Genomic DNA, 26,278 nt, shown 5'->3' with positions numbered 1-26,278 from the left:
TACTTACATACCTACTTGTTAGAACGTGACAGGCATGGTGACAGATGATAAAATTTAATGTCCACTTTGCTGTTTTTTTCACCTTGCCTAACAGCACTGTCTAGCCCATTTGACTGGGTTTAGTTTGTTATTTACCCATCTAACTCAGCATGATGATTGATGACTATATGTAGATAGGTTGGTTTCATTAAAAAAAATGCCTACTGTATATGGCAGTTATAAAATAGTTAAAAGAAAGCTTTCAAATTAAACGTTTTTTAGGTTTTTCACTTTATCATAAGAAAACGATAAAATCCATTGAAGTTCCAAATTGTTTGCAATTTTATAAACAAACAAAGCCGCAACTCTCGTTTACCAAATTCTTGAATATTTTAGTGGTATTTTTACGATATTTTAACGGCCGAGTAAATGTGCACAAACCTTTTCGTTATTTATTGCTCGTGATTTACCGCCACTTCGACAAATATTTCGGCAGCGTTTGTAGTTTTATAAGCGTTTATTTTTCACGTATAAAATCAATTTTTGTGTTGCTTAAGGGGCCTGTTGATTTCCAGTTAGCCGGACGATATCAGCCTGTCAGTAAAGGGGCCCACTGATTAACAGTCCGCCGGACGGTATCGGCCTGTCAGTTGTTCAGAACTGTCAAAATTTTGTTCTAACTGACAGGCCGATACCGTCCGGCGGACTGTTAATCAGTGGGCCCCTTTAAACGTACAATTTGACAGCTCCGAACAACTGACAGGCTAATATCGTCCGGCGAACTGATAATCTGTGGGCCCCTTTAAAGAACAAGACTAAGTTGATCACTAGAATATTATGTACGAGTATAAATGTACTAAGTGTTACGAGTTATTGTGATAATACTGACCGACTGTTAAGAACGCGTCAGTAAACTCAGTAAACGAGTCGACTCACTCATGAACATTTAATTTTTATTTTGGATTTGGGGCACGTATTCCGCACACTGCGTCACACGTTGCGTAGGGAGTACTGTCGTCATGTGTAATTTAATTCGGGAACGATGTAAACACGCGCGCTACTCACGCGACTTCGTAAATTTTGTAACGGGGAGTCATCGTACTCGGCCACCCATTGTCTAATAGTTTTTTTTTTTCGTTTAATAATTTCCATAATATTTTTTTAATAATATTTATCTGGACTTTATCTAGAGTTACGCCCAATCTTTATCTAATGTTACGCCCAGTCACATTCCCAACGTGAAATAGGCGTTTGCGAAGATCAAAACTATACGAGTACATTGTCTTGGCATTTTTTGCAGGTGGGTAGGTCCTGCAGGATACTATACAGTTTTCCAAATACGGTCCCAATTATACCGTCCGTCCGGTAACCAATTAGATACTGTCTGAGCATCACTAAGTTGCACTGTTGCACTCTTGTGTCTACAATTTTTACTTAGATTATTTGGACTACCTACAAATATTCCAATACGGATGTTAAAATTCATATGCAGGAATTGACCCACTGGTTTCATGATAGGTATTTGATGTCCAATAATTATCAGTTTAAATTTTTACTAGGCAATGATAAGAAGTGAGAATTATTAATGCAAACGTTTATAACAGTCTTTATGTTCTGAATCGCTAAATATTCCCTGGATGGCGTGTTTTCTGGCCGTTACGGCGGCGGTTGTCGTTTTTGAGACGAGCCAACAGGTTGAGTGAGCGGCACGCGAACAACTTACTTATTCTGAATTTTTAGCCAGCAAATACATGTTGAATTTTTAAGGATTTATAACCTATTTAGATTTAATGCTGGACTCTGTTTTTTTCTCTTTTATTATTTTAATCCTATTTGCTAGTGCTTTCGCGCCATACATTCCAAAAATTCCAAAACATACCCAGGGAAGCCCTCAGTAGTTATCTGAGCCACCTTTCTCAGGCAAGCGTCAGAAACGTCCCACCTATTTCCATATTTATGAACAGATACTTACCTATTAAAATAAATTATGTAATTTCTTAGAAGTGGTCGAGGTTATGCTTATCCATTCGAGTTATATATGTACCTATACTACTAATTGCAAAAATGTAGTGAATGAAGGAATCTCTGAATGTGATTGAAATGTACATAATTTAAACCAAATATCTTGGATCAGGCTTGGCAAGAGCGTGGGACTTTCAATCCGGAGGTCGCGGGTTCAAACCCCGGCTCGTACCAATGAGTTTTTCGGAACTTATGTAGGTATACGAAATATCATTTGATATTTACCAGTTGCTTTTCGGTGAAGGAAAACATCGTGAGGAAACCGGACTAATCCCAATAAGGCCTAGTTTCCCCTCTGGGTTGGAAGGTCAGATTGGCAGTCGCTTTCGTAAAAACTAGTGCCTACGTCAATTCTTGGGTTTAGTTGTCAAGCGGACCCCATCAGGCTCCCATGAGCCGTGGCAAAATGCCGGGATAACGCGAGGAAGAAGAAGATCTTGGATCAGGTTTAAAATTGGCTGTTGATTTTGATATGGATACGAAAATAAGCAACTAAGTAATTTCAAAATCATATCATTAGTGTAAGCATTGTTTTGAGTCGATTTACAAGAACATACAAATAATGGGTAGTTGTGAACAAATTAAGTAAAATTACCTTCGTTTTATTGAATATTTTATCGGGTAGATGTAAATTAAGCAATGTGATTCTACCTTCCTTTAGTATTATTTTCTATCGGTCACCGGGGTATAAATACAGCCAGTCATTCTGAAGGAGGCCACTTCTAGTTCGGAGTTCAACGAGTTAACAAGGTAACTCTGTTATCGTATTTTGTAATTAAATATATTTGTTATTCTCAGTTGTTGAAAATAAAAGGTAATTATGTTAAATTGAGTATGATTTATTTCCTATTCTTGAATATATGCTTTTAGTTCAGAAGTGGGATTTTACAAGCCCACACACCATTCGGTCACAGTTTTAATGTAATTTAAAATTATTTAATAACATTTTTAATAGTGTGTAGACTAATCTAGTATTTTTAAAAGTCATTGTTTTAACTGATAAATATAAAAATAACATAAAAAAAGTGTTAAGGTTATTTTTAGCTAATGGATGGTTTGTTTGAAACAGGAAGGATTATGTCGGAGGAACATGCCGATGACGATATGAGCGAGGGTTCAGTTGTCCTGGGCGTGACAGCACGGCGCCGTGAGGAGCTGCCGGAACGAGGACGACATGTCACGCGGCAACGGAGTGAACGACGCAGCAGGACCCGGTCCCGGCCGCGAGGCAAGCGACCATCGAGGCTGCGTTCACGGTCGCCAAGGGAGCGTTCACGGACGCTTAGAAAGCGTTCACGGACACCGTTCAAGCGCTCTCGGGCGCTAAGGGAACGGTCACCTTCATCCTGTGAACGTGCACGATCGTCGAGGAAGCGTTTGCGTTCGCCGGGCAGCAGCGAGCGGACCAGGCGCCGCCGATACAACACGCCGTCTACAAGTCGACGGGAAAGACGACGCGAGTACCGGTCAACCGTGAGTGCTTCCAGTTCTTGTACAGACGATATGATTAGGAGTTGCCGAAGTAGTAGTAGTAAACATAGTTTAAATAGGAACGCTAATACATTTACCTTGCAAGATGTCATGGATCTGATGAAATCGTTGCCCTCATCTACATCTCAGCATCAGAATCATTTTTCAATGAATACCAACGCGGTCCCGGAATTTGATCCGGCCAGCAAAGAGCAAACAATAGACGCGTGGATTAGGAAAGTAGAGGAGTGTTCGACTTTGTACAAATGGACGGAAACTCAATTGATTCATTATGCCTTGCCTAAATTGGGTGGTGTTGCAAAAGTCTGGTACCAAGGGTTAACTTCACTTAACTACACTTGGCCAGAATGGAAAGAAAAGTTAACTAAAACATTTCCCACCGTTCAAAATTACGCGCAACTTTTACATGAAATGTTGGACAGAAAAGTAAGGCATAATGAATCACTTGAGCAATACTTTTATCATAAAATTAATTTACTTAATAGATGTGGAATAACTGACAAACGAGCTGTAGATTGTATCATATACGGGTTAGACGATAAAGGTATTAGGTTAGGAGCCCAGGCTGGTAAATTTAATGAACCAGAAGAGTTGTTAGCATACCTAAAGTCTATAAAAATTGAGGATTCAAAGGATAGGCGTTTCCCGTTCATCAAGAAATCGAGTGAACCACAAAAAGATAATGCGCGATCTAGTACTATTAAATGTTTTAATTGCAATGAGGTTGGTCACCCGAGTTTTAAATGTTCAAAACCCTTGATAACGTGTACTATATGCAAACGATTAGGACATCAGAGTATTAATTGCAGGCGGTTAGCCAAGACAAACAACGATAGCAATAAAAATAGTCAGGCAGAACAGTCGGTGTTAGAAGTTAAATTTGCCGGAGAAGTAGACAAGAAGTTTGTTCTTCCTATATTAGTTAACAACAAACCGAAGACGTGCTATGTAGATTTAGGGTGTCAACCTACCTTGATTAGACATAGTGATTTTCTAGAATTGGGTATAAGTCATTCCACGGACAATTTGAAGTTTTTAAAAGGATTTGGCGATGGCTATATAAAGCCTATAGGTAAATGCACTTTACAATTGCAAGTACAGTCGGTTAAAGCCTCGATTGAAGTATTGATAGTGTCAGATCATTTGTTAAAGCATCCTATATTACTCGGACATACTTTTACGGAGCGAGATGGTTTAATAATCATCAAAACGCATGAAAATTTAATTTTACAACAATTACCTTCGATGAAACAAGATATTGAAGAAATTAAATTGAAATTAAATGTAAGCTCTGAAGTAATTATTAAGTGTATGGATATGGTACCTATCGAGGCTGAGTCTGATCTTACTTGCAAGGTGTATGTGAACGAATCTATAAGAAATATTGGCACGAATAAATATTGTATTTTACCTGGTCTCTATTCTTTGGTAAATGGAAAGGGGTGTGTAATGGTGGTGAATTTAAACTCTTTACCGGTTGCTTTTTGTAAAGGGCAGTTATTGACGAGAGCTTATGTTTTTCAAGAAAATAATTGCGCTGAAGTTAATAAAATAGATGTAGAGGAAAATAAAAATATAACAGATACTTTGCAGACAGAATTAAATTTGGAAAATCACAATAAATTAGAGCTGTTATTGCAAAAATACAAGGATTGTTTTTCATTCAGTTTGAAGGATTTAGGTTTGACTAATTTAAATGAAATGACAATTACGCTTAAAGATAATACTCCTGTGGTTTATAGACCTTATAGATTAGCATATTCAGAAAAAGACAAAGTAAAACAAATGATCAAAGAAATGTTGGATTGTGGCATCATAACTGAATCCACTTCATCTTATGCTAGTCCTATATTATTAGTACAAAAGAAAACAGGTGACCAGCGACTTTGTGTAGATTATAGAGCCTTAAATTCAAAAACCATTAAAGAACACTACCCTTTGCCAAGAATAGAGGACCAGATAGATCAGTTAGGAGGATATGAATATTTTATTACCCTCGATCTTGCATCAGGGTATTACCAAATACCAATCGCTCCAGGCTCACAGGATAAGACTTCGTTTGTCACCCCTGACGGTCAGTACCAATTTACGCGTATGCCGTTTGGGTTGGCAAATGCGCCGTCAGTGTTCCAAAAAACTATAAATACTATGCTCAAGGACCTCAAAAATAAAGAAGCTTTTGCATTTATGGACGACATAATTATTCCAGCTCATAGTGTAGAACAGGGAATGGAGCGATTGGAAATGGTTTTGAAATTGATTAGAGAGGCGGGTTTAACATTAAAGTTATCAAAATGTAAGTTCTTTTGTAGGACGATTGATTACTTAGGATTTGAGATAAACAAAAAAGGTGTACGGCCAGGATTAAGAAAAACTGATGCTGTACAGAATTTCAAGCGACCAGTAAATCAACATGAAGTTCGACAATTCATAGGCTTGGCGAGCTTTTTCCGCCGTTTCGTTAAGAACTTTGCCATAATTGCCAACCCCTTAACTAGTTTATTAAAAAAAGATAGCAAATGGGAGTGGGGTACGGAGCAAGAAAATGCGTTTAATTCACTGAAGACAGAACTAATTAAAAGACCTATCCTTGCTCTTTACAATCCTAAAGCTAATACTCAAATTCACACTGATGCTTGTAAGACTGGTATCGCAGGGATTTTGTTGCAACAGGACGACCAAGGTAGATGGCGTGCAGTGTCGTATTATAGTAGACAAACTACCCCAGAAGAACAGAAATATCATTCTTTCGAATTAGAGACCCTGGCAGTGATCGCATCTTTGAATAGGTTTAGAGTATATGTGTTAGGTATTCAATTTACCATAGTAACGGACTGTAGTGCATTGCGCACTACCTTATCGAAGAGAGATATGATACCTCGTATTAGCAGATGGTGGTTACAGTTACAGGAATACGACTGTACTATCGAATACAGGCCAGGGAATCGCATGAGTCATGTTGACGCATTAAGTCGCAATGCTGTTCCAATGTTAGAAGAGCCCGAGCCTGTGTTCGATGTACTATTAGTAGAGACTGAAGATTGGTTGACCACAATGCAAGGAACTGACGAGGAAGTTAAGCGAATTAAGCGCACTTTAGAAGACCCTGAATCTCCCAAAGTGGTAGACATTCATAAGAACTATCAAATAAAAAATGGAAAGGTGTATAGAGTCATAGACGGTCAATTGAAATGGTTAGTCCCTAAAGGGGTTAGGTGGCAATTACTTAAGAAAAACCATGACGAACTTGGTCATTTTGGAGTTGAAAAGACTCTAGATAAGATAAAAGCTCTATACTGGTTTCCCAAAATGAACAAGTTCGTCAAAAAGTATGTACAGTCATGTCTAGAGTGCTCTTATTACAAAACCCCAGCAGGCAAGCGACAGGGAATGCTTCACCCAATACCAAAAGTAGATCAGCCCTTTCACACGGTACACTTAGATCACCTGGGACCATTTATTAAAAGCAAGTCTAAAAACGCTTATCTCTTAGTTTTGGTTGATGCTTATACTAAATATTCATGTTTATATGCGGTAAGGAATACCAAAACGCGAACGACCATAAAGGTTCTTAATCATTTTATGAGCTATTTTGGTATACCTAGCCGTTTGATTAGTGACAGGGGAACTTCATTCACAAGCAAAGGGTTCAAGCAGTTCGTATCATCATTAGGTATAAGACATGTTTTGAATGCAGTGGCTACACCGAGAGCGAACGGTCAAGTTGAAAGGTACAACCGAACCATATTGGCGTCGCTCTCGGTAAAGAACCACGATCATAACGAGAATGAATGGGATAAGCATCTAGAAGAAATACAGCTAGGACTTAATACCACATTAAATAAGGCAATAGGCAAAAGTCCGGCTGAGGTACTTTTTGGAACTAGACTGAGAACAAAGGGTGATGGATTAGTAGCTTCATTAATTGATCAAGAGAATTCGAGCCAACGTTCAATCGATGATGTGCGGTGCGAGGTTAACATGAAAATTCAAGAAGAGCAACAAAAGAATAAGGAAAGATTTGACAGGGTTAGAAAAATAGCAAAAAAATATGAGGTAGGGGATCTTGTTAGAATAGAAAGAGATATTAATAGCAATAACGGCAAATCAAAAAAACTCCTACCTAAATTACAAGGACCTTATAAAATAGCTAAAGTGTTAGATATGGATAGATATTTAGTAGAAGACACGCCAATAACCCGAAAGCGGAATCGAAAGTACGAAGCAGTTATTGCGGTTGATAAAATACACCCATGGTTAACATTTACGCAAGATGTTATTGATTCAGGTAGCGAGAGCAGTGATACTGATGTAGACATGAGGGGAGTAGGAGATGACATTGCAAATGAATCACAGGGCGAGGATAATTTGGAATAAATATGAGTTATATGATGATTGTGATGTTGATTATGACTATGAATACCTTAACAATGATATGATGATGACGATATAATGAGTAGGATTTTGATTCCGAATTGACACACATATGAGTCGTAAGACATTTGGGAGTGTGATCAGTTTGGCATGTAGACTTCTTGGGTTGACACACAAAGGAGTCTTAAGGACAATTTGGAGTGTGTTCAATCCAAGACAATGAAGGCAGGAATTGACACACAAATGAGTCGTAAGACAATTGGTAGTGTGCTCAATTCTTCCCTATGAAAATAGCTCAAGAAAGGCTTTAAGTTATATAGCTGTAGCTTAAATGTTATTGGTCATATATTTCCCACAAGTATTCTAATGGTCGAGGGTAATAGGTACTTGACATAATACTTGTATAGTACGAAATTTCCATATTGTAATCGAAAGAGACTTGTGAAAAATATATTAGTGTTTAGGGCTGATTTTTAAGTCTTAAATATCTTTTGAATATTTACTATTGTGCGTATAAATAATTCAATTAATTAGTAAAATAAAATAAAAAACATTTAAACTTACGATTTTACCTAAATGTCTGCCCTAATGATTGTAAATATTGTACGTAATTGATGGAACAATTACTTTGGTAAGATGGCCGAACGAATTAGAAAAAAAAAAATTAAATTATATATTTTATTTTACTTTTCATAATTTTGTTTTCTAGAAATGTATGTTAGTATCAGACATAATATGTATTAGTGTTTTTGTAAGTCTAGACACAAATATGAATTTATTTGTTAATTAATGGAGTCGAATTATAAGCTTGATATCTTGTAATAATGCTATAACGAGAGGACTTCGTTTTTTTCAGAATGGCCGACTGTAAGCATTGTTTTGAGTCGATTTACAAGAACATACAAATAATGGGTAGTTGTGAACAAATTAAGTAAAATTACCTTCGTTTTATTGAATATTTTATCGGGTAGATGTAAATTAAGCAATGTGATTCTACCTTCCTTTAGTATTATTTTCTATCGGTCACCGGGGTATAAATACAGCCAGTCATTCTGAAGGAGGCCACTTCTAGTTCGGAGTTCAACGAGTTAACAAGGTAACTCTGTTATCGTATTTTGTAATTAAATATATTTGTTATTCTCAGTTGTTGAAAATAAAAGGTAATTATGTTAAATTGAGTATGATTTATTTCCTATTCTTGAATATATGCTTTTATTAGAATATGCCTCGATCATTCTCATCAATCCAACTGCAGCTCTCTTTATTTTAAACACATGCTGAAACATATAACAATTGAAAGGTTCATCAAATCAAATCAAAAACTCATTTATTTCGAACAAAGTCCATAATGTTAACACATGCTAATACTTAAATCTAGGGTTAGTAAAAATAACATTAAAACAAAATTTTACATAATGGGGCATGTTAACTGCACCCAGTGCTCATGCAGGTCACGGTGAGTACCACCGGTCGGCCAACGTGCACAGGCTGGTATTGGAGCCGGCACATAAAACACAATGTATACAATGTATTCCCTACCTATTAAGTAGCAGGAAGTAGTAAATGCCGGAATTGTGAGACATAAAGAGAATACGCCCCGACAGTCCCCGCCCTGTATGTTACGCCACGAAGGTTGCTTATATAATGCGGCGTCTCACTGGAGCTCGTTTATTGCTAGTTTGACTGTTCAATAGCATTAACTAATCCGAAACCGGGACACACAGCAATATATCTAGTTAATATTCATAAACCATTATATCTTGTGATTGTCGTATAAACCTTCTATGATCGCGAGAACTAGGGGACCATGCAGATTGCAGACTCGCGGTTAAGTTAAAGTCATATGCATGTTAAAGTTCAACAATATTGATTTTTTAACAAAATCATACCTACAAATTGGTTAAACAAAAGTATTGTGTTCGATACGCGATATCGATGCAATATGATGTAATAATTATTGTAAGTTGCTAGTAGATTATTATACTTATTTGAAGATTCAATGCGTGAAGTAGGTAAGGTGCAGGGGTCAATATTGACTGCCCCCCTGCACAATAAGATCAATAAGCGTGAATAATATCAAGATTTATGACACCTACTTGGTGCGGTTTAATTCCATTCTAAAGTCCCATATGAAATGGACATCTCGTTTTTTATTTTTCACTCAATAAGTCAAGAGCAATGAACGACGATTGTAGAGGCCTATTGAGATCTAGATCCGTGATATAGACGGATATACTCGTAGATTCGTTGCCTTATTCTTGAGTGTATGTATATCTACACTTGCATTCGCATTGCCTGGAACACAAGAACTTGGTCACGTATTGTCTATTTCTTATTAAATAAGCGGCCAAGAGCATGTCGGGCCATGCTCAGTGTAGGGTTTCGTAGTTACCATTTTGTCGAAATAGGCCAAACGGGGGCTATTAGTAAGTATCATGTTCATTACAAGCATAAGGGAGTACCTTTGCAGCGCTTTGTACGTCTTTTTACTAAGAAAATAATATTTTTGCAATAACTCAAAAACGATTAGACCGATAATGTTCGCTATAGTTTTCATTGAAAGTATTTATTAAGCTTTAGTTTCACGATTTTTTTTCATAATTTTCGGACCCATGGTTCAAAAGTTAGAGGGGGGGGGGCACATATATTTTTTTCTTTCAGATCGATTATTTCCGAAAATATTAACTTTATCAAAAAATGTTTGTTGATGACCCTTATTCGTTTTGTAAGACCTTTCCAACGATACCCCACACTGTAGGGCTGAAGCGAAAAAAAAAATACACCCCCACTTTTTTGGAGGGGAGGTACCTTAAAAAAATGTTTGTTTTTACATTTTATTATATGACTTTGCCGGATTTATTGGTTTATATAACCGTGCCAAATCGCAGCTTTCTAACACTAACGATCACGGAGCAAAGCCTCGGACAGACAGACAGACAGACAGACAGACATGGGAAACTATAAGGGTTTCTAGTTGACTACGAAACCCTAAAAAGGCCGACCCTAGCAGCAATAATAGCTTAATATCGTCAATGAGGTTCTTCGCGTCTTCGCGTAGGAACCATGTCCAGGAATGGGCGAAATGGAAGCAAAATAAAATTATAGGGATAACGGTATTTATAGGTAAATATTAAATTACTACCATATTACAACACTATCGTCCTTATACATAAATCATCCCCAAAATGTTTAATCATCTTGACATTATATTCGTTTTTTTATCCTTTCATATAAATTTTCGAAGTCATTAAATATTAACCTAACCACTTTACAACCATTAACGGTAATGTCATTTTTTATTGCTTTTGACGTTGAACCTATTGTACTTCAGTAATTTAACCCAGTACTGCGAAAGAACCTAGGCAAATATATTATCTTTATCGACCACTTAGCAATCTAATATGAATACGTCTTTACACAAAAATGTGGTGTAGCTGTATGTGTATGTGATGTCGGAGGGGGTCGTGCCATACCGTGCCAGTCTCGCGCGCTAAGGTCTCAACTATGACACTGGCAGCTCGCGTCAAAACTACTAAAATTGTGCGGTGAGGGCGAGACGCCGCGGTCGCGGCCGACTCTCCGCGGCAATTAAAATCGTTCAAGACGAACCGCAACATACAAAGTGATCGCGCGGGCTGGTAAGTGAATAACATGGCACTTGTGTCTCATTCATGATTAGGATTTGAGTAGAAATTTATATAACTGCGCGTTGGGGTACTTCCGCTGCAAAAAAGGTCATTGCGTTCCGTCACATGCTTGGTAGGTGAGAAACTGAGAGCACATATGCACTTATCATGGATTAAAATAATAAGCAATATTGTAATAGCTCTTTGCAGATAGGTATCTATGACCCGTATGCGTACTCGTAGAAGGTGCAAAATCTGGTCAGAAGTTAGTGGGCATTTACTCTTTCTCTTTGATAATGGCATCATCTTCCACCAACTATCAAATGTCTCTAACCGGTAAGTCGTATTTTTTTCACATTGCCTGAAATTACCTAATTAGTATTGAACAGCAGTGGCTCATATGATAAAGCTGACAGTAACAGCAATAAACAACATGCAGCTTTGCCACTGCGCGATAAACAGGTAGACGAAATTTTATGTCTGGACTTGCTCAGGTTGCAGGATTCTCAGCCCTTGTTCCGTTTCTCACTACTTAGTTAATTTTAAAAATTTTAAGCCAGATTTACCTGTGATGATACTTGACGCTAAGACTAAGGGTCGGTTGCACCAAACCGTCTGTCACCGTTAAAGCGTTCGCTAAATTTTATTGTATGGGAAGTTACATACTATACTGCTGATTAACGTTAATCAGTTCGTTAAATGTGGTTGGTGCAACTGGCGCTAAGCCAGCGGGGAATTAACGGTCATTTTTTTTCCACAGCTTCGCCCACCCGCACGTCCGGGCGCGGCTCGAGAAGCACATGGGCTCCAACCTGGTGCTGCTGACAGACAAGGCCTACATGACCCAGCTGGAGGACCGCATCCGCGAAGTCAACGAGGAGAACCTCAACAAGAGGATCTCCTCCCGAGTCGTAAGTACCTTCAGGAGCACATGGGCTCCAACCTTGTGCGGCTGACAGACTAGTCTCGTCAACCTCGCTATTGCACCTATCGACCAGAAACACTATTATATCTAAATATGAGGTTTAATATCTAATTATCTAAATATGTCAAAGTTTCTTCCTTTACTTCAAAGAAGACTCGATTGGCGAATAGAGACTGGAGCATTATTTATTTAAATTTGAAATGCTCGCTATTTGTTTCAAATGCCATGATGCCGCTGGAGTGGCAGCGATCACGTGAAAATTATATGACGATGAATGTTAAAGTTTGATAGTTTATATCAATATTTTTTATTAAACAAAACATTTTACCCGTGGTATGAGACTATAGCATTTTACACGGTCGTTTTCATTTGTTACACAAAAGGACATGTGTAAAACAATAATAACACGATATCCTGTGCAATTAAATTAAGAGATTATAGGTAATATCAAATAGGTATTGCAGTAAAACAAATGTAATTTACTGAACACGTATAATTTGATAACTTTTTATTTAAAAAATCAATTTCCGGTAACACCCTGTATAAAAAATTATTATTCACAAATTTCACTAAAAACCACTGATTTGATCGTTTTAAACTAATTGTCTGCGTTCCGCATAGGTGGTAAACATGAAAGGTAAAAAAAGGAATACGGCTAAGAATTTAGCTGGAAAGGAAAAAAAATGTATTAATGTGGCGAATATTATGGACGATGATGGTTGACAAGTTGGCGAATGACACCTAAATTTTGAGGCGCTTGTTTAACCCGCCCGTCAAACGAGGCTTTTTGAATTTTGAGGATTTGTAAGAAGAAGAAGAAGAGGTAGGTATGCGACTATGCGGATCACAGATCAAATGGCGAAACAAAAATATGGCACAAAAATACAAAACAAATAATTAGGTGGTTATAAAAATCAGAATTGGAAAACTAACGCTAAAATTTTCAAATATTTCGGTCTTGAAGTACAGGGGGAAAAAAGGTAAATGGGACAAATGTGGAGGCACACTTAAGGGTGCCGGCAGCCGGTAGGAAATTTACTTGTACAGCACAGATAGCGCACAAGATGGGAGGCACACGCAAGGGTGCCGGCAGCCGGTAGGAAATTTACTTGTACAGCACAGATAGCGCACAAGATGGGAGGCACACGCAAGGGTGCCGGCAGCCAGTAGGAAATTTACTTGTACAGCACAGATAGCGCACAAGATGGGAGGCACACGCAAGGGTGCCGGCAGCCAGTAGGAAATTTACTTGTACAGCACAGATAGCGCACAAGATGGGAGGCACACGCAAGGGTGCCGGCAGCCAGTAGGAAATTTACTTGTACAGCACAGATAGCGCACAAGATGGGAGGCACACGCAAGGGTGCCGGCAGCCGGTAGGAAATTTACTTGTACAGCACAGATAGCGCACAAGGTGGTGTCTTCAAGCAGGCCGACGAGGTAAGCGACTCGCATCCTGGCGAGCGCGTATGGCAGCAGACCGGACGATAACGATGAGGTTTCTTCACTCCACCAGTGCTTGGCGCCGACCTACGCACGGCTTTGGTGGCCAGCAGTTTACGAGGAGCCACTCCTCTCCGGACGCCGACTCACGCACGGCTTAGGTGGCCAGCTGTCTACGAGGAGCCTTTCCTCTCGTCGATTAACGCGCACTTTCGACACTTCGTATTAATTATCAAACTGGGTAAACGTTAAACGTAGCAAATCTAGTCTAAAAAAGAGCCCGGATCACCAACGACTTTTTGACACGAAATCCACCAACCATCTGCCAAAAAACAAATTCAATCGTTTCTTTCTCGAACATTCTATCAAAATTTGAATTCAAAATAATCGCAAATATGCATTTTATTTTTTTACAAACGGCCAGTAGCGTTTCGCTACAGCATGTATAAATATACTTTCTCGTAGTACGAATGTGTTTGTATCTTATAATCTGTGATAATAGCTTATCCTTGCTGCAATACATTAAAGTATAATTTATTAAGTAGGCTTTTCTTAAAGCATTTCACCATAGCTCTTTATGGTCGGCATGAGTAGTGTATTTGTCTCTCCCTGAACTGAAGTCTTGCATGGTATCTAATCTACTCATCGAGGTGTTTCGCTACCGCAAGCGAAGGAAACAACTATGTATTTACATATTTATGTTACGGAGAACAATTTAAGCTGAGCTTGTCAACATAAACAGGCCACGTTTTTCGTTCCTATCTCGCAATTAACTATATACAGGGTGGAACATTTATAGAGACAGAGCTGAAAGGATAATGTTATCTAAGTGATCTACAATCGAGTTATTATAATCGTAAAGCTGAAGTAACAAGTAAAACAAAATCACTAAAATGAAATATTTTTATATCAGTGACAACCCTACAAAGATATTTACATTTTAAATTGACACATGTCATGTCATACAATAGGATCTACTTGCTAGGGTTGTAACATACAGATTTATGCACTAATGTTTAACAAACTGTATCTCTAAAACGGTTATAAATATTAACGTGATTAAAAAGTGAAAAATAAAGTACGGTGCCTAAACAATTCCCCATTTGCGTAAAAGTCCTTCGTTCTGTTCCACCCGATATAATTAATAGGCCCGACAACCTGCATATATCTGCGAAGAAATTCAAAGGTGTATGTGAAGTCTCCAATCCGCATTGGGCCAGCGTGAGGACTATAGCTCATGCCCTCTCGCGGGTGAGAGGAGACCTGTACCCAGCAGTGGGACGTATATAGGCTGAATTATTTATTTATTTTAATACGCCCGTCATAATAGATAATAGGTACATTAGATATACGCAACTGAACTGATGTTTCTGTTATTTCTGTACACGGTATAGCCGTCCTACTTACTCCAGTATCATGTCTAGGTATAACACCACATACACATAGCAATACTCAGAATCGTTTACAAAGGCCGACATTGAGGATCGGTTTCGCGTACCGCGTACAGCATTATCCCGTCAAAAGTTGAGCGACATTAAGCGATTAGCTGCCAATCACACACCGACTACACGTGTGTTACACATGTATGCGCGGTACCCAGCCATTAGGTAGCGCGTGTTTATTAATTCGTCTAGTAACTTGCATGAAGTGCGAATGCCTATTGATAAATGTTTATATTTGCAAAGGTGGCGCTAACCAGTTATATTGATGTCATAGGTCAGACTAGAAACTCTTGAAACATGTGTGCACATGATAACACATAATGATTACACAATATATATAAGTATAAAAGCAATTTCATTACATATTGGTAAACATTCTGATATATTAATTCATTTTCATCACACGTGCTCGTCAAGGATATTATTCCAAGCAGACGTAACACCTGATACTCGTATTACTTCCTAGGGAGTAACAGATTACTTTTATCTCCTTAAATTTATCATAAGTAATACCTAATATATCTTGAAATATGAAAGAACTCTTATACCTTTCGTCACGTCAAAAATTTACAAAATGGCAGAGCTTAAGGGCAGACTAATAAAATATGTTTATGAAAGTTTAATTCGGCTTAAAATCATATTTTTTCTGGTAAGTCTAATGAAAATTGTAAGCGATAAACTATCACCTATAAATATACTTTCTTTAAGTATCTCAGTTGTAACAGTACGTTGAACCATTGTTGTTCAATGTAGGTATTATTATTACTTATTAACATTGACTCGCAACTCGAAAACAGAAACTGGCATCCTCCAAAGAATAGTGGTCATATTCATAAGCTAGGTAAATTCTAGTGAGATAAAAGCATTAAAGAGGGCAGTTTATCAGGTTTTGAAATTACCTAGCTTTAACTTTTTTTTTTATTAGCCTATGTGTGTGTGTCCCACTGCTGGGCAAAGGCCTCCCCTCTTCCTTTCCAATCCTCCCTGTGCTGAGCAAAATCCCGCCAATCCCGCTGGAATGCATCCAGGTCGTCCCGCCATCCCCCATCATCGTAGCTTTAACTATGAGTATTAATTTTTATTATTTTCACAACGTAATAGCTCGACGAAATGGAGCGGCTGAAACGGCTAATCCTCGTCGGGAAGACTCCACTGAAGGAGTGCCCCCCTGAGCTCTACCACCACCCCGTCTTCGTGTTTTGGAGGATGGTCAATAAGGAGGTCCAGAGGGCGTCGAAGAAACGGGCTGATGCGTTTCTCAGGAAACTGAAGGCGGCACAAAAGACTATTCAAGTAGGTTCTATTATTTTTTTACGAATATAACTTAAACGTGTTAATCACGAGCTTTTAAATTCCGTCAAAGCTCTAAATTCAGCGAAAAATTTGCGTGTCAAACCTTGAACTTTGGACACTATACGCGTGACGCCAACATGCTGCCCAAAACGTAAGGAACTGAGAAGGTGAAACATACCTAACTTGTAAATTTTTCAGACTGCCGACGAAGACCTGGAAACGGTGGAGGAAGAAACAGAAAACGAGCAGTTGACGCCCCAGCAGCTGCTCGACAAAGTCAACCAGGAGCTGGAGCAGCAAAAAGCAGCCGACATCGAGAAGGGTGTCCGTTTCACCGACGACCAGTATGCGCTCATCAAGTATGAGACGCCGGATGTTAAGACTCTCAAAACTCTTACGGTGAGTACGTTTGTTGTATTCTATATGACTATAGGCTATAAAAAAATACCAACGAATAGGGTATTCTCGTACTAGTCAAATCAGTTTCTGTTTTATTTTAGAACTGTCAAAAAGATTTGCCAATATGGAATTTATATGAAGACTGCTATAGTGACTTCACGATCAAATCACCTATTTTTTGTTTTAGTTCTATCCGATTTATTAAATTGAAATTGTGTCAAAATATACGTGCTTTCTATGTTTTTATAATAATTATCTGGTGCTTTACTTTCGTGCGTGGTGTGAAATCATTTACTTTAAATACAGGAAACATAAAACATTATAATAATATAGGAATATTATTTCGACGATCCTACTAATGTGAAAATTAAACGCATGACGCACAACCTGTCATTATATTGTCACTAGCGAATTCGCCCAGGGCCTTTTTTTCGAAGCGTCCGGGTCAGAGTCGAAATAATTATTGTACTAGAGCAAGGACCGGAAAACCCCTCTTTACGCTTAATCCTATCCATTCGGTAACCCAATCGATTCGGTTACCGTATCATTCGGTAACCCTATCATGCTGTTACCTGATTGTAATGGTAAGCTTATTGAAACGGTAACCCTAACCTTTAACCGAGTTAATCTCAAAACCCCATCGCGATAGGGTTTTTGTTAGGGGTTTTTAACAGGTTTTTATTCAGTTATGGTAACCTTACAAAATAAACAAAATTAAATTAAATTATCATATTAAATTATCGGTTGCTTATAGGTTTGCTACATCCGTATTTAGTGATGTGCCGTCAGTAAAATACAAAAAAAAATAGTTAATTTATTAATTGTTAACTTTGTTAATTTTCTTAATTTAGTTTTTTTTTACTTTTTTATTTATTTACTATAATTCATTTATTTTATTAATATTATTTATTTTATTAATGTTATTTATTTTATCAATAATATTCATTTTATTAATGTAGTTTATTTGATTAATAATATTCATTTTATTAATGTTATTTACATTATTTATTTTGTTTATTTTGTTATTTTGTTTATTTTGTTATTTTGTTTTTTTTTTTTTTTTTTTTTTTTTTTTTTTTTTTTTTTTTTTTGTTTATTTTGTTTTTTTTGTTTATTTTGTTTATTTTGTTTATTTTGTTTATTTTGTTTATTTTGTTTATTTTGTTTATTTTGTTTATTTTGTTTATTTTGTTTATTTTGTTTATTTTGTTTATTTTGTTTATTTTGTTTATTTTGTTTATTTTGTTTATTTTGTTTATTTTGTTTATTTTGTTTATTTTGTTTATTTTGTTTATTTTGTTTATTTTGTTTATTTTGTTTATTTTGTTTATTTTGTTTATTTTGTTTATTTTGTTTATTTTGTTTATTTTGTTTATTTTGTTTATTTTGTTTATTTTGTTTATTTTGTTTATTTTGTTTATTTTGTTTATTTTGTTTATTTTGTTTATTTTGTTTATTTTGTTTATTTTGTTTATTTTGTTTATTTTGTTTATTTTGTTTATTTTGTTTATTTTGTTTATTTTGTTTATTTTGTTTATTTTGTTTATTTTGTTTATTTTGTTTATTTTGTTTATTTTGTTTATTTTGTTTATTTTGTTTATTTTGTTTATTTTGTTTATTTTGTTTATTTTGTTTATTTTGTTTATTTTGTTTATTTTGTTTATTTTGTTTATTTTGTTTATTTTGTTTATTTTGTTTATTTTGTTTATTTTGTTTATTTTGTTTATTTTGTTTATTTTGTTTATTTTGTTTATTTTGTTTATTTTGTTTATTTTGTTTATTTTGTTTATTTTGTTTATTTTGTTTATTTTGTTTATTTTGTTTATTTTGTTTATTTTGTTTATTTTGTTTATTTTGTTTATTTTGTTTATTTTGTTTATTTTGTTTATTTTGTTTATTTTGTTTATTTTGTTTATTTTGTTTATTTTGTTTATTTTGTTTATTTTGTTTATTTTGTTTATTTTGTTTATTTTGTTTATTTTGTTTATTTTGTTTATTTTGTTTATTTTGTTTATTTTGTTTATTTTGTTTATTTTGTTTATTTTGTTTATTTTGTTTATTTTGTTTATTTTGTTTATTTTGTTTATTTTGTTTATTTTGTTTATTTTGTTTATTTTGTTTATTTTGTTTATTTTGTTTATTTTGTTTATTTTGTTTATTTTGTTTATTTTGTTTATTTTGTTTATTTTGTTTATTTTGTTTATTTTGTTTATTTTGTTTATTTTGTTTATTTTGTTTATTTTGTTTATTTTGTTTATTTTGTTTATTTTGTTTATTTTGTTTATTTTGTTTATTTTGTTTATTTTGTTTATTTTGTTTATTTTGTTTATTTTGTTTATTTTGTTTATTTTGTTTATTTTGTTTATTTTGTTTATTTTGTTTATTTTGTTTATTTTGTTTATTTTGTTTATTTTGTTTATTTTGTTTATTTTGTTTATTTTGTTTATTTTGTTTATTTTGTTTATTTTGTTTATTTTGTTTATTTTGTTTATTTTGTTTATTTTGTTTATTTTGTTTATTTTGTTTATTTTGTTTATTTTGTTTATTTTTTTATTTTGTTTATTTTGTTTAGGGGTCATCCATTAATTACGTCACACGAATTTCTAGGTTTTTTGACCCCTCCCCCCTAGTGTGACGTCACATTTTTTCTACGAAATCGCCAAATCGAATTAAGTAAGTACCTAAGTATTATTAATATTTTATCAAAATATTTTTGACGATATAAATATTAGTAATTTTATAACCCAAAACTGCTTAGGAAAGAAAATTAAAAGAATAAAAACGATCATCGTTTTAAAAACTTGTTATTTAAATGTACAGAGAATAAAATAATTAAAAAAAAAAATTCGGTTACTGATGAAGTTAAAGTGACGTCACAAAGTTTGTGTCTCCCCCCTCCCCCATGTCACATTTTCTTGACCCCCTCCCTCCCCCTAAACGTGTGACGTAATTAATGGATGACCCCTTATTTTGTTTATTTTGTTTCTTTTATTTATTTTATTTATTTTGTTTATTTTATTTTTTATTTTTTTAATATATATTTTTTTATTTAATATATTTATTATATTCTGTTTTTAGTATTTGTTGTAACAGCAGCAACAGAAATACATAATCTATGAAAATTTCAACTGCCTAGCTATCACGGTTCATGAGATACAGCCTGGTGACAGACAGACGGACAGCGGAGTCTAAAAAAATACTACATACATTACTACCTACTACTACCTATTTCCTTTTACTCTTTCGGGTTTAAAAAAAATCCCGTGAATTGTAGAAGAAAGTTTTGTTGGAATGTAGAAAGCATACTAAGTTGGGCTAAAATTTACTTGAATACGAAGAAGAATAAACACAGAAATTTTATTCTTAATCCAATAGATTTGAATTAGAATAATTCTTGCACTCGTTATTTTAGAATAAAATGAAAGGTAATAAATCATGTCACTTTTATTTAAATGAAAAATAAAAAACGGAATATTTATTCCTAATGTAGGATTATTCTAAATAACGTCTTATTAAATTAGAATGTTATACTCAATTAATTTAACTTTTGTAGTACAATGTATAAAGTTAGTAAAATGAAATTCACCCCTCTTTTCAACGGTCGGATTGATTTGAATTTTTTTTAGCGTAAAAGATTATATTGTGATAGATATGTAAATTTTTTTGGAGCCTTCGAAACGGCGATGATAATTTGATAATGAAACTACATATAAAGTAAACTGCGAAATTATAATTATGATGGTTCCATGTATATTCCTTTGCCAATTAAGTATGTATTTTGTTTATTATTCTTATCAGCCTTGAGGTCTTACGTATGCTATCTCTTTCACACCTACGGAAAGTGAATGAGATAGCAAATTACAGCAGGTAAGAAAATAGTCCTACGCTTATCACTAGATTTGCAGTATGTCGCAGATCGCAGCATGAATTGTATTGTATTATTTGCTGTGTTTCCACTTGAGACCGTCATTTATTACTCATTGGCAATAACAATAAAATTAAGTCGTGGCGTGGTGAATTTTTTGTCAGCATTTGCTAAACACGTGCGGTAGGCGGTGTGTCAAACGATAATAATACCTATTCATTTCCGTCTAATAATGAGTACAAATTTTAAATATCAGCTGAACTTTTAAAAACACAATGAGTCTCGGTAGTAACTCGGACACTGAAACTACATACTAAACATAATTCGAAAACAAAAGATCATGAATACTTTCCCCATTTGTTCCTGCCCAACGTGACCGCCGCGATACATGAGGTGGGGACATATGGGAATGATTTTTAGAAACATATTTTTTAGGGTTCCTTACCCAAAGGGTAAAAACGGGATCCTATTACTAAGACTCGGCTGTCCGTCTGCCTGTCACTAAGCTGTATCTCATGAAGCGTGATAGCTAGGCAGTTGACATTTTCACAGATTATGTATTGCTGTTGCCCCTATTACAACAAATACTAAAAACAGAATATTATAAATATATAAGTTGGGCTCCCATACAACAAACATGATTTATTTGCTGTTTTTTGCGTAATGGTACAGAACCCTTCCTGCGCGAGTCCAACTCTCACTTGGCCGGTATTTTATTTTTTTACATTAAATTAGGCACAGTAAGCCATTGAAGTGTTTCGCTATCCACCATCCGAGCAGATCAGCTGAATTGTACCTGATGATTTAGTTATCAGATTAAAAGCAATACGGGTATCGACCAATACAAAGACAATGCGGCAGTAAATTATATTCTTAAGATTTTATTGAATAAAATTAGGTATAAATTAGACAACTATTATTATTTACTTCTACCTATACGGCACCCAGACTACATTTTAATCCAGGAATATTATTAAGAATATAAAATCATGATTATATTTACTTGATTAAGAATGAGATTATTCTTATTAAATTTTTTATTTGAATAATTTTGACGGGAATAAATCAACATGATTTTATTCTTAGGAATTCTTATTCAAATAATGATTTTATTCTTGAATACCCAACACTGCTTACTAAGTACGTATCTATTTAATTTAATCAAAATTATTTCACCTTTCCAATGTTACAGATACTTAATAAATATAATGAATTCTGGTATTAATGAAAGATTTGAAGTATTAAAATAAGGTTATCACTGCTATAGATAATATATATATTTTCTGCTCGCTGCATTAAGCAAAACAAGGTAAATTACGACTTTTAGCTGACACAACTTACCGCATCTGAAAACGTTTAAAAGTAATTGCTTATTATAAAATAAGCTGATAATAACTAGGTATTATGTCATTTGTCAACAATGGTTAAATATCTACCACACTACCACAATCCGCTAACGCATGTATCTTTATCACAACGTGATTTTTTTAATCACTCTATCTAAAGATAAACTATAACTACCAGTAAAATTACTAGTTAGGTTATTTTTTTTCCTTAAATCAGTCTTTAATCTGTAGGTACATACCAAGTTTGAACACGAAAATAGAAAAATAATATCTAAGTAGCATTAAAAATATTACTAAACAATAACAGATATTGCTAGGATAGGATGGTGTTTACTTGCAGGAAGCCCTTTTCTAAAAATTCCAAACTAAAATTGCTCCGAAATGAACAAAAACAATAGGAACACACAGGTATAAAAGTATAAAGATAAACAAAGGAATGGCCGCGCTGCGGCTGTCGCTCCAAAATAATACTGTAATCGCCCAATAATGTTTTCAATTTTAGCTTAAGGAGTCAAAGTACAATATTGTTTGAATTGACAATAAGCGAAGTTACCGACAAAGAAACATGTTTGTACTGGAGACTCAATAGACCGCCCATGCCAACCACGGTTATTCAATAATAAGTTCAATTTAAGTGTGCGTAAAGATTACAATCGTTTGAACTGGTTCAAAACCTTATTATGAGGTAACTGAATCGACTGGGTTTTTATTTCGGTTACCGGTAACCGAGGTTAACTCGATCTGATACGGTTACCGAATCAAAGTGTTACCTTATCAGACGGTTACCGTTATGGTAGGGGTTTTTATAACCACTTCTAAAATAACCCTATGAAAAACCCCGGTTAAGGTAACCGGTTCCGGTCCCTGTACTAGAGTTCACCGGAAAAAGTGTCGACTAAATAGTATTGTTCTAGTTGACGTCCTCACATTCACACAGAATGCACATCGGTATGGCGTGAAAAACCAAACTGTTATACTAATTAATTATATATTAAATTGTTATTAATGTTATTATGGTAGGACTCGTAGGAGTCGTCGACATTAGCATGGTATTATAATTTACAGTTGTTCAGCGAAAATTTGCATGTCTACGATCTTATCAAGTTTGACTTCTCCTGCTTAAAAGCAATAATTTGAACTCATGCTAATCAGTTCAGCTTATACCTTTTGATCTTTTTATAAATTGGGAAATGATTTAACTGAGACATAACAAATTATGCAAAGACGTACAAACGAATGCACCGTATTGTCTCCGAATCCGATATCAATACGGTTCGATGTACTAAGTGTACTAACTGGCTGGATCTATCGCACGTAAACAAACGGGCTCGTGTCAAACCGGTCTGCACTAGATATCGGAGATCGAAACTGAACTAGCGACCTCTGACAGCTGAACACATATTCTAATAGCTAATGAAGCGCAAGCTAGTCGAATGCTCAAAAGAACTCGTGTAACTTGTAATCACATTGGGCTGTAAGAACATTGTATAAGGGAGACATTTTTATATTGGTCTCCGTAAGAATGTAGATCGCCTGCACTCTGTTAGCAATAGAAAATAGACGAACTGATCTGTGGACTCTCTTATCGATGTAGCTAACTCATCACGAGTCTGAATGACTATGAGCAGACTTTCTGGAAAGGCCAGATTCAGTCATCTGGTAAGAATTATTACCTACATACATTAGGTACTTACATATATAGTTTTTCCTAAGAAGTTCTATTATTATCCGAGTCCCCAGATTCCTATACTTACAACACCAGTAATATGCTGTTGCAGATAAACATTAAGACATTCTCGTACACCGCTTATATAGGTACTTTCTTCCTACACGTGTACTGGTTTTCTCACGATATTTTCCTTAATTTACATAAAAGTTAATGAATCATCAATGAAATTCCTTAGTTTCCGCTGGCTCCACAGAAAACCAGCGCCGTTGACCACGCTAGTCGTGCCAACTGCATTGCTGAGTGGAGACCATTTCGGCTTCACATCTCTATTTTGTTTATCTTTGCCCTGTACTTGTACATATATGTGTTATTTGTATTGATGTGTTGTCTGAATAAATGATTTCTATTCTATTATATTCTAAATTGATAGATACGAGGAAGGATTTGAAAACCAGATAAAATAAAACATTAACGCCACTTTTTGTGACAAGTACCTATATGTTGAATTGAGCATAATTATCAAATTATTTCGAAAGCACAGACAGTATCGACTTTTATCGTGTTTACAATATCTGTCCGAATCCGGTTTGGGGCGAACATTAATCTGTAAGTCGTTATAGACCCCTAGCCAACAAAACAGATTTTTACGTCATGACCAAGCTCTTATCAGGTAATAACTTTTTCAGAGAGCTGCATTATGAAGCCAATATCAGATAAATATGTATAATACTTTTTTTTAAATATAAATAATAATGTTAGCTGGCTGTGTCTTTGTGGCAATATTGTAAGCTGAAGGCTAGCTTTAATTTGTAGAATTATCAATAGAGGAAAAATATACTGTTAGAAGCGTACACATCTCGACCCACCCACGTAACCGCAATAGGGATGATGACACATGTTGAATTTTACAACAAAATCTAGTAAAATAGATAGCAAATGAGCAATTTATCACAATATTGTGGATATTAAAAAAAATGGAAATAATACAAAAGTACAGCACCTGAAAGTTTCAAAATTTTAGTTTTTTTTTTCAACTTCCAAAAACGACAAAAATAAGGATACCATTCGATTCCTCACATTTTATCCAAAAAAAGAGAGAGAAACTATATACATAAACGCAATATTTCACCGACAAAATCGCAATTTTCTTGTTTTGTTCATACCACTCATACTTCAAGATGGACTCTCTGTGACCTTGACGTCACGGTCACATATCGTTTTGTTCGGGGCGTTTCGCGAGTGAAGTACGACTGTCGGACTTTGACTATCATTTCTGACTTTTGTATTGCTTTAATGCAAGGGGTCCCATATAGACATTTGATCCTAAAATTAAACCTGATCGATTGATACCATAAATGAAAATTAGTAATCTAGCCAATTGACTTTCACGGTTCTTCTTAACAGAATTGTACGATAAACTACGAAATATGTCGTATTCGTCGCTATATATGATCAATTGGAAAGTTCTAACAGACTTGTGGGGCTTCCGCCATGGCGCTCCCCTTGAAAGTCTCGCTACAAAGTGCTACGCTGTATCCCGTAGCCAGTACAGTACCTATTGTCTCATGTGGACGTATGTAACGTAAAATTATGCTAAATACGCGCGCACGTCACACTTGCGTCATGTGCAATCAAACTAGACAAAACTACGTACGAATGTGTGTGTGTGTATGTGTGTGTGTGTGTTTCTATGACTAAAATGCTCTTTTGTTATTTCCAGACCGTGGAAGAGCTGTACGCATTGGCCGACAAGATTATTGGAACAAAACGCATTTGAGCTATTTTGTAAAAATGATTGGTAAAGAAACTATTTTAACTTAAAAAAAATGGTAGAACGAACAGTATAATTGAAATTGGAATTACACTGGTAGAGCTCGGAATAGGATAAACCCCGCCAGTATACACTAGGTCCACATATTATGTAGTAATCTTTTGAGAACTACCTATAATCGAAAGGGTCTAACGGTTCTGGTATCGACTCTATTCCAACTCTGTTCGAGATATTTATTGATAGTGATACCCGCTTGAATGATAATAGGTATCAAATAGGTAACATTTTGTAGTAATTGTTTTCTAATAACTTAATCATTAGTATCAGTAGTGAGAAGCATTTTTAGTGAATATTTCATTGCCATAAGCCTTATCACTTTAGTTATTGAGTCAACTTTGAAAAATGAGTAAGTAACAATAGATTTACAGACAGTAGATTTATTGATCCCGACATAAAGGTTGTCGCACTGTTTATCAAATTAGTGTGTAAAAGATTGCTTAAGTTAAACAATAAAATAAAAATAGAAATCAAATTGACCCCTAGTCAATGTTAAATGTGTAAGTGTTTACAACGTGTATAAGCAAGCAACTGTGATTTTGTAATAAATTGTGTCGTAATACAGCTTGTTTTACT

The 26,278-nt window shown here is 35.1% G+C and overlaps 1 protein-coding gene across 3 annotated transcripts in view; it reads left to right on the top strand.

Annotated features, from left to right (window-relative positions):
- LOC134790983 (uncharacterized) overlaps positions 1–26,266 on the top strand; it is a 38,446-nt gene extending 12,180 nt beyond the window's left edge. For all 3 annotated transcript variants that reach the window (XM_063762021.1, XM_063762024.1, XM_063762022.1), the window contains 4 exons: positions 12,253–12,403; positions 16,404–16,595; positions 16,794–16,994; positions 25,595–26,266. In XM_063762021.1, coding sequence (XP_063618091.1) covers positions 12,253–12,403; positions 16,404–16,595; positions 16,794–16,994; positions 25,595–25,651 — 601 coding nt within the window. In that variant the 3' untranslated portion in view covers positions 25,652–26,266. The remainder of the gene's footprint in view (positions 1–12,252; positions 12,404–16,403; positions 16,596–16,793; positions 16,995–25,594) is intronic.
- The last annotated feature ends 12 nt before the right edge of the window (positions 26,267–26,278 follow it).

Source organism: Cydia splendana, chromosome 5, assembly GCF_910591565.1.
Source record: "Cydia splendana chromosome 5, ilCydSple1.2, whole genome shotgun sequence".
Taxonomy (NCBI): Eukaryota; Metazoa; Arthropoda; class Insecta; order Lepidoptera; family Tortricidae; genus Cydia; species Cydia splendana.
The sequence above is the reverse complement of the archived record's forward strand: the minus strand, read 5'-3'. Positions and strand labels throughout refer to the sequence as shown.